Source organism: Sinocyclocheilus rhinocerous, unplaced genomic scaffold (assembly GCF_001515625.1).
Source record: "Sinocyclocheilus rhinocerous isolate Xijiao unplaced genomic scaffold, SAMN03320098_v1.1 scaffold1295, whole genome shotgun sequence".
NCBI lineage: Eukaryota > Metazoa > Chordata > Actinopteri > Cypriniformes > Cyprinidae > Sinocyclocheilus > Sinocyclocheilus rhinocerous.
In genome coordinates, this window is record NW_015660499.1 from 161,461 (window position 1) to 170,690 (window position 9,230).

General features: G+C 34.9%; 1 protein-coding gene across 1 annotated transcript in view; it reads right to left on the reverse strand.

The window, feature by feature from the left end:
• Positions 1-786: 786 nt before the first annotated feature.
• Positions 787-9,230, reverse strand: part of shoc1 (shortage in chiasmata 1) — a 14,666-nt gene continuing 6,222 nt past the window's right edge. The window contains exons 13-28 of the mRNA XM_016534213.1: positions 7,966-8,511; positions 7,559-7,726; positions 7,252-7,422; positions 7,037-7,132; positions 6,133-6,308; positions 5,770-5,833; positions 5,609-5,678; positions 5,337-5,512; positions 4,880-4,991; positions 3,786-3,894; positions 3,580-3,707; positions 3,228-3,315; positions 2,917-3,048; positions 2,415-2,580; positions 1,744-2,091; positions 787-886 (exon numbers count right to left, since the gene is read on the reverse strand). Coding sequence (XP_016389699.1) covers positions 801-886; positions 1,744-2,091; positions 2,415-2,580; positions 2,917-3,048; positions 3,228-3,315; positions 3,580-3,707; positions 3,786-3,894; positions 4,880-4,991; positions 5,337-5,512; positions 5,609-5,678; positions 5,770-5,833; positions 6,133-6,308; positions 7,037-7,132; positions 7,252-7,422; positions 7,559-7,726; positions 7,966-8,511 — 2,636 coding nt within the window. The 3' untranslated portion in view covers positions 787-800. The remainder of the gene's footprint in view (positions 887-1,743; positions 2,092-2,414; positions 2,581-2,916; positions 3,049-3,227; positions 3,316-3,579; positions 3,708-3,785; positions 3,895-4,879; positions 4,992-5,336; positions 5,513-5,608; positions 5,679-5,769; positions 5,834-6,132; positions 6,309-7,036; positions 7,133-7,251; positions 7,423-7,558; positions 7,727-7,965; positions 8,512-9,230) is intronic.

A 9,230-nucleotide genomic window follows, 5' to 3' on the forward strand; every position in this document is an offset into this window, starting at 1 on the left:
CACAAGTAGATATTAGATAGATAATAGTTGTAAAATCAAAATCATTTTAGAATTGAGCATAATTAGAAAAATACATATTCACTGTATTTACCATATTAAACAATGACTATGAGAACCCTGTAAAAAAACGATAAGATAAATAATACAAATACTAAATAAAAAAAAGCATTTTAATAAAAAAAAATAATTAATATATTCATAAATCAATTTTTTATTCATTTATGATTTTTTAAATAGCAAGCATTAATTCATAGCTATATATACTAAAATATTTTAAAGTTGAGCAAAATTTAAAAATACATCTTCAATTTTCAAGATTTCATACATTTTCATGGCATTTCAAGTCCTGGAAAACAAAATGTGTAAATTTTCGCAACTGTGGGTACCCTCTAAAAAATAAATAATAATACAAATATTAAATCTAACAAAATGTGTGTTTATTTTGTAATCATGTCAATTTGAAATATATAAAAAGAAATGTTTGATTTGACGGTTTCTTTTTCTTTTTTTTTATTGCAACTGCCATTCTGATATAAATACTGATATAAATACACCTAAAGGGTGATAGTTTAAACATTAATATGTACTAATTATTGGAACAAAATCTACATTTATTATAAACCATTCATTTTATAAATTTACTATAAATTATATACATATATTTTAACGGACATATGACTGAACTGTATTAATGTAACATTACATTCTACATGAAAACTGAAAATACAGATGAGCGTGAGAAATATTCTAAAATATCACTCAAGCGAGTGATATACTTAACATAAAGTAGCAAAACTTGCTCAGAAAAATCTCAGTCTGGTCTGTCCATCATTTCTGCCTGGAACTCGCTCACATAGCAGTCTTCCTCTCTTGCAGTGCGGCAGCACTGGGAATAAACACACAGACACAGAATGATAGAGCAAAACTCTCCTGCCCTCCGGATACCACGAATTGTTTCGTGCTGAATTTCTTTTAAAGAGAAAGTTCATAGAAATACTTTGAAAAAAGACAGTACAGAGAAAGTCAATGGGATTTCTATGCACTGTTACATAAATAAATAAATAAATACAAAATCAGTATTTTTCAAAGTGGTAAGTAAAATATTTATTAGTGTATTAATTACAATAATATTGTTAATTATTGTGGTATGCTTTACAAAAAATACTTTCAAAAATACTTACAAAAAATACTTCATTCTTTTTCACTAAATTTCATGTTCAATTCAATGTGTTACTTGCCTTTTTATTAAATAATTAATGTAAAATGAGCGAACATTAACACCAATTCTGAGCAAAATTTAACACAACTAATGTTTTTCTGTGTGGAGCTAAATTAATTTATTTACAACACATTATTCTCAAATGCCTAAGTTAATTCACATTTGCAAGAAAGTTTATATATTTACAAACAGCAATTCATAAACTCATGCAAATATATAAACGTTTTGTGAAAAAACTCTGGGAAATCTATTTCAATTTAATAAAAATGTTCTAAAGAAGTTTCTTTCTAATCATGACAAATGTTTGATTTGACAGCTTTTTACATTTTCTTTCGTAATCAAATTCCATTAACTGTCTTTAGAACAAATAATACTGCAAATACACATAATTAGCTCATGCATTTGTAAATCATATTTTCTCAAATGAATTGAGAGACTATTATTAAATGTTGTTTAAAATGTAATGTTTGTGTTCCACAGAAGAAAGGAAGTCATGCATGTTAGAAATGTGTGTGTATCTGTACCACTGTGCACATCTTCTCCTCCTCGCCTCTTCCTCTCCTCTCCTGTCTTGTTGGGCAGATGATTCTCAGGTGAGCTCCAGTGAGTCTGACTCTGCGGTCTAGAGCTGAATCCACACGCAGTGTTTCTGCCTCCCAGCACTTCAGGAGTGGGCAGAGGAGCCAAGGGAACATGGGCAGACCCTCGTGGAACAACTCGGCCTGGCATGAGATCTGGGTTTTGAATGAATCCTTCACCCTGTAGCTGCCAGACGCTCGCTGTAGTTGAACCTCTGCTGAACTGGCTTGGCGTTAATGGGTTGTATGAGTGAAAATGAGCTGTATCCTTTCCTCTCAAGCTGTTATGACCTGCTAATGTGAATAAGAAGCAATTTAAATGATTGCACTGAAATAAATACAAATTTTTGCATTTAAACAGGGTCCAAAATTTACTTTTGCCAACAACCACATTTGCAGACCATATACAGAATATTTCTAACTAGCCAGTAAAATATATTTAGCATTATGATTATTGTAATAAAAGTACAAATATTAAATATAAACACATAAATATACTTCTAGTCAAAAGTTTACAATAATTAAGATTTTTAATGCTCACCAAGGCTGCATTTATTTGATCAAAAATACAGTAAGAGGTTCAAACAATTTGTCTTCTTTAAAACACTAAGACCGACAAATCAGCTCTGTAAACTGGCTAGGCGGCGTCTTATCCTCCAGCTGTATCTGTAGTTTAACAGGATCCTGTTCCCAAAAGGGAGAGTGAGTTCGGCTGTTTATGTTTGAGAAGGGTTTAGTCTCACTCTTTTTGACATTGGACTCAGCTGTGATGTCACTAAAGAGCTGCGGAAAAACAAAAGAGTGTGAAAATGTCAACAAGCTTTATTAACCAACAGTGTACCCTGTGATAGTTTGATCTTGAATACTAGTGAAACAGTGCTGGGCAACAATTAAATTTTTTAATCGCGATTAATCGCATGGTTTTCTGCGATTAACCATGATTAATCGCACTGTTATGCACAAAATTCAATAATGAATTCAAAAGTATTGTATTGTGCACTTTTTTCATTTAAAAGTACTGCTATATGAACAAAAGTGCAATAACATTTGGTTGGAAACACTTTACATTTTAAAGTTTTTTTTTTTTGGTGCTAGAAACATTTTAGACCTGTCATTTACCTCTGTGGGCTGCACACTGAGCCAGTCTCTATCCAACCAGCTCAGTCCATCTCTCTCCGAGTTCATCAGCGTATGTAAGGAGATCTTATAGATGTAGCTGGCTATCTTTTCTTCCTCACACACCAGTAACACCTAAAACACATACATATGCCATGATCTAAAAATGTACACAGACTTTGAATGCTAAATACTTTTTAATAGAGCATTCAACAGAGGAAATATTACATCTGGCCTTGGCATAACCTTTAAAAACACTGACATTTGTTTTGAGGTCTGTTATCGTTAATTGAAATAAATGAGTAAGAAAATACCTTGACATCAAACTTCTCAGACTTGTTTCCAAACAACACAGATGCAGAGTAGATATGAAGCAGATTGATATAAATGTTACTGGAAATCCTTAAAAGTGGGGAAAAACAGGAAATAAAACAAATTTATGGGATTATGGGATTTTATGGGATAATACAAGACGTCTTCAGTTTACAAATGGTTGCCAAAAGCAAACATGCTATGAAATGCATCATACACTGCGATAAAGTGCTAGAGCAAAACAGGACAATTTTTGGAATTACTAAGAAAACAAGTATTGGATTTCACCCAGCAAATATAATGCAGGGTGATTGTTAACATGATCAGACAGATGTAAATGTATTTCAAACTGACAGTGCCCTGTGGTTCTCAGTGCAGTGCAGAATGACCCAGCAGCGGCTGAACTGCAGAGAGAGGACTGTGAGTCTCATGACGACACGCTCAGACGCCACTCCAATCCTCATGTCCAACTCACTCAGCTCCTGAACACAGACACACAGGATTTACACGTTCAGGGTCACTTTGTGAATGGTAGAGCAAGTGTGTATATAGAGCGTCACCTGGATGAGGATGGCAGTGTTCTCGTCCACAGTGATGACATCATAATGGGTTCCACCCAGCTGCAGTGCAGATGGAGAGTGTTTCCTCTCCAGCAGAACCATATTGTACCTGCCAACAACAGTTTTTGTACATCAGCATACACTCTTAACAATAAATGAAACCTTTAATATCCGTGGAATCTTTCCATTCCACAACAGGTTCTATATAGTGAAAAATAGGATTCTTTTGATGCTTAAAATGTTCTTCAGGCTAAGAAAAAAAAACTATCATTTAAAAACTGTTAATTGAAAAGTGAACCAAAAATGGTTCTTCTATGGCATCACTGCAAAAACCCCTTTGGGACCTTTATTTTTTAAAGTATATACATTATATATACATAGTTTTGAATGCAAGAATAGAATGCTGCAGGAATGGGTCCTAAAACAAGGAAACAATTTTGTTTCCTTGTTTTAGGCCACTTCCAGTTCCACTGTTCCAAAGTCAATTGGGTATCCGAATGGGTTTTTGGTTAAATGCCTGAAATAAGGTCTGTGGTTAACAGCCCAACATATTTTCACAATTTATTTAGTGACATAAAATACATCAGTAATACCCTACTCGAGATTTTTTTTAAAAGTGGTTGCTAAAAAGTGGCTATATGGGACTACAGAGGTTTTAAGTGCACATTAAACGAGGGAAACTCACCATCTTTCTAGTCCACTATTACAGCCTCATTGCGTTTATAAGCGGTGTTGCAAACTATTCTCAATCAAATGTTTCCGTTTGTAGATTTTAAATCAAGACTAAAAGAGCTGTCAAAGCTTAGTGGTGGTGAACCATGCAATTGTGGTATAGTTTTATTATAGTTTAACTCATATACAGTGGGTACGGAAAGTATTCAGACCCCCTTAAATTTTTCACTCTTTGTTATATTGCAGCCATTTGCTAAAATCATTTAAGTTAATTTTTTTTCCTCATTAATGTACGCACTATATTTCTACTATTGCAAAAGCTCCACATCTCAATGTGTCAGACTTCACACGCTAACCACCTAATTTTGCCTACTTTTTAAAACAATGACGAAGTAGTTGGCAGAAACTATTGAGTAACTCACATTGTCTCCAGTGTGCGTTGCATCTTTAAGCGTCTCAGTAAACCATCAGTGACGAGCAACACAAATGGAATAGTGTCCAGATATGATGCAGAAATAGATTCGTCTGAGAAATCTGCAAATGAATGATTCAAATAACCAAACACAAAAATGCAATATATTCCAACACTGAAAAGTAAACAGGATTATCATTGAACCTTATTTTGATATTTTATCAGTCAAAATACACTATGTACTTGCAAATGTTTAACATTGTGTTTGAATGCTGTTAAAATATATGAACTATATATCTTGCATGCTAATTTTTTGTTCCCAGGGCCATAACAAGCAACAGGACATTTTACCAAACACTTGGATTCTATTTCTGCAGCGTCAAGTTGAGAACTAAACCTGAAACCTGCTCCACATAATTGTGCATTAAACATCAACATCATGTGAGCATTAGGTTTGTTGAACTGACTGGATTCAGGCACTGCAGTGGAGAAGGAGATAAAGTTGACGTTTCTCTCTGAACACACACTGCCGAAGGGTAAATGACCCACAGGTTGAAGCTCAAACACTATGCTGAAACTCTGCCACGGGAAGTCAGGACCAACGTGCTGACTGCACACAACAAGACACCTACTGCAGGAGAGTCTGAGGAGAGAGGAGGCAGAAAATAGATAATACATTAAATCAGACCATATACACAGACTTCCTGTATTAGAAACAAAAAAAAGAAGATCTATACACCTGTCCATCACTTCTCTGCTCACAACTTTACTCTTTCCTTCATTGGGGATGACTTCAGACACAGAGTTTCCTAAACACACGCACACACAGAATTAGACAGGACACTCACCACATAGTACCTGTCTTATAAAATCTGAAGGGTTCTTGAAAAGTTAACTCACCTCGTGCCTGGTTGAGAGCTACAAGCAACTCTGTGTTTACACGGTTCACTGTCAAAACTAGAACCTGCTCACATTCAACAACAATCATTAAACACTCACATTCTGCAAAATCTGCTTTGTTTGAAAAGTACGCTGTCAAGTAAATTTTATTTCTATAGTGCTTTTTACAACACACATTTTTCAGCTTTCAGAATCATGATGTTAATATTTATAATATCATGCCTTATATTCGATAACATATTTTACATTGAGATTTGCTATATAGTATATATTGGTTCATGTGAGCGTACTGTATATATGCAAATAAAGTTCAACTTTACGTAATGCTGTGTTATAATTTAGTTTAAACTCTGTAAATCTCACTTTAATGTTGTGGTTAGAATGGGAATTCATCCATGTGTTGATTTGCTCCTGGAGCTCCAGAAGTTTAGGATTGGGTTCTCGTCTCTTCTGACTCAGATAATGCAGCACCTCAAACTTTCTCAACAGCTCATCCAGACAGCTCAGAGCACAGGAATCCTTCACATTAGCCAGGTAATCTAAACAAAGGAAGATTTTACAGGCGTGTGAGCTACACTATAATGATTAAAACACAAATTAGATCTGTTTATGCCAGACAGCAATGTCACAGAATTTGGCATAATTTAGATTAATAAAGGAAAAGGTAGGGTAGAAAGTACTTTTCCAATAATAATAATAGTAATATTACTATTATTAAAAAGTTTGAAGGAATTTTACTAAATTTTTCTTCCCTGTTTTAATTCAAACAGTAAACATCTGTTGTGCAGAACTTTGTTTGCCAGTTAATTTTATGACATTTTAAAATATTAAATTTATAATGTTTTATGCCTTCATTTGATTACCACTGTTTTTGATCATGATTTTGTACTGAATCATAAATCCAGAAAAATTATAACGTTTTAATTCAAACAGTAAATATCTGTTGTGCAGAACTTTGTTCGCCAGTTAATTTTATGACATTTTAAAAGATTAAATTGATAATGTTTTATGCCTTCATTTGATTACCACTGTTTTTGATCATGATTTTGTACTGAATCATAAATCCAGAAAAATTATAACAGACAACGCAGAAAAAGAAAAAGAAAAAATTTCATAGGGCCCTATTGGGCAGAGAAATTCAAAACAGTTTCATGAACTCAATTGATTAGACATGCTTTTTGACTATTAAAAAAAATAATAAAATGTTCCTCTCAGCAATATTAGACCATTTTCTATGAGACATGAGTGTTTTTTCTCAGATATTTACCAGTGGCTGTGCTGAGGTCACATGTGAGAAGAACATGTTCCTTCAGCGTGACCAGAATATGTAGAAGTGTCATTTCATTAAGCCCACTGTCCCCATCTGCCACAAAAATAACACAAAACGTTTCTCTGCAAAAACCATCATGTAATGATCTTTGGCTATTTCACATTGTTCTGTGCATTGTTAGTTATAATGTGTGAGAAGGTGACTCCTCTGACTCTGTTCTGTCCGAAGCATTCTCTCTTGCTGCTTTACGAGGAATCTTGTGAGTTCAGAAGACAGAGTACCAAAGTCTCTGTTGTTCAAAGCAGAGATGCCCAGCTCCTGCATTTTACTCAGAGAGGGCAGAGCCAACGCCTGCAGCTCCCTATATGCATCTCTTTGACACTCTACAGGAATAAATACAGAAATATGGCGATTCATTACTCAAACCAAACAAATAAATGATTATGAATGAACAAAAAACATGTATTTTGTGCTTACAATCATTTTTATGCAATATTCAAGATCTGAAGGCAATGATACCTGTGGCGTGGACGTATACGGTCTTGCTGATGGTCTCTTGTTTCTCTTCACGGGGAAAGCTCGTCTCAGCGGCAATGACACTGCTTTCTGTTTCTGAGATGTGATTCGCTGTTTTTATTCTGTTCTCTAGCAAGGCTTTTCCTGTAGAATTCTGACTCACATTTACCTCTGAAAGAAATTCAACTATTAGACGGAATAAGATACTTATGTTTCAGTCAGTGTATAACTAACAACAAAATATGTCAGGAAGGTCCTCCAAACATTGTTGTTCCTTACAACATGAAATCCCGATGGACAAAATCAAGTTCCTACCTACATTTTTTTTTGCTCAGAAGTCATTTCACTTGGATATATGTTACAATAAGGAAGAAAAGTTGCAATAAACACTATTAATTCTCTCACTCTACCTGCAGATGTTGGACTGCTCCGCTGAGGTTTTTGCATTGGACATTTTTTCTGCAACTTTGTTCTTAATGTCAGAAAAGACGACAAAGGGTTCAGGTCTTCATGAGACAGAACTACAGAATTATTTCTCTTTCTGCCTCTCAAACAGTTTGATAATGGAGATGATTTAGAGATCATATCTTCTCTTCTCTGTTCTGACTGCTTATGAAGTGTTTGTATATTGGATATCACTTCAATATATTTAACACTGGGCTTCAGTGGAGAAGACTTAGACATCTCAATCACTTTAGAGAGGACGGGCTGCTGTTCTGAAGGACTTATGGAAGAATTCCCAGAGCATCTTTCTGCTGGACTAGACTTGTGTTGTTTTAGCTCTGCAGCTTTACAGTCTCCTCTGGTTGTTGTCATTGTAGAACTGTCTTGTTGGTGAGACTCCATTATAAAGAACTTCACAGTCGTACCTCTATCCACCTGTGTAGGTACAGCTGACTGCAGTGGTTTACTCTGGGAAAGGTGAACTGCAGTGGGACGACCTGAAGATGGCAGTGCTGAGAAACCAAAATAACATTTATAGATCTCTTTTTTCCCCCACAAAGATGAAAGGAATAGTCCATGTTTGGTACAAGTTGTGCTCAATAAACAGCACTTATATTGAAACTTATATTGTATTATTTGAGCTGAAAAGTTGTTGTTTTCTTTTTCTCTATATATACAGACATATATACAGATATATTTACACAAAAAAAGATTAGTAAGTGATTACTACTAAAATTCTACTTGATTACTACTTGATTCACACTAAAATCAAGTTAACACTAGAGCCTGACCGATATGGGTTTTTTGGGGCCGATACCGATACCGATATTAGGGAGTAAAAAAGGCCGATATCGATAAATCGGCCGATATTCTTTGTGTATATTATAGTACAGTACCAGTCAAAAGTTTGGACACTTTCCCATTCGTGTGTCCACACATTTGACTGGTACTATATATAGAATACAGTACATACATAAACAGAGTATATATACATGAACACATTTTTTGCAATAATCACTCAAATGTGGTGATCAAACACTTATAATGACGTGACAGAGATATGTAATGATGGAGGCAGGGCATTTAACAAGATTAGAGTGTTGTGTTGAATGTAACGCCCCACTTCGCAGGGCACTTATGGTTGAACAAGACAACGCTTGAATGCTGCTGCCTGAACAAGTCCTTACTGAAGTGAAAGTGTTGACTGGTGTCACTATCTCGCGAACGCGCC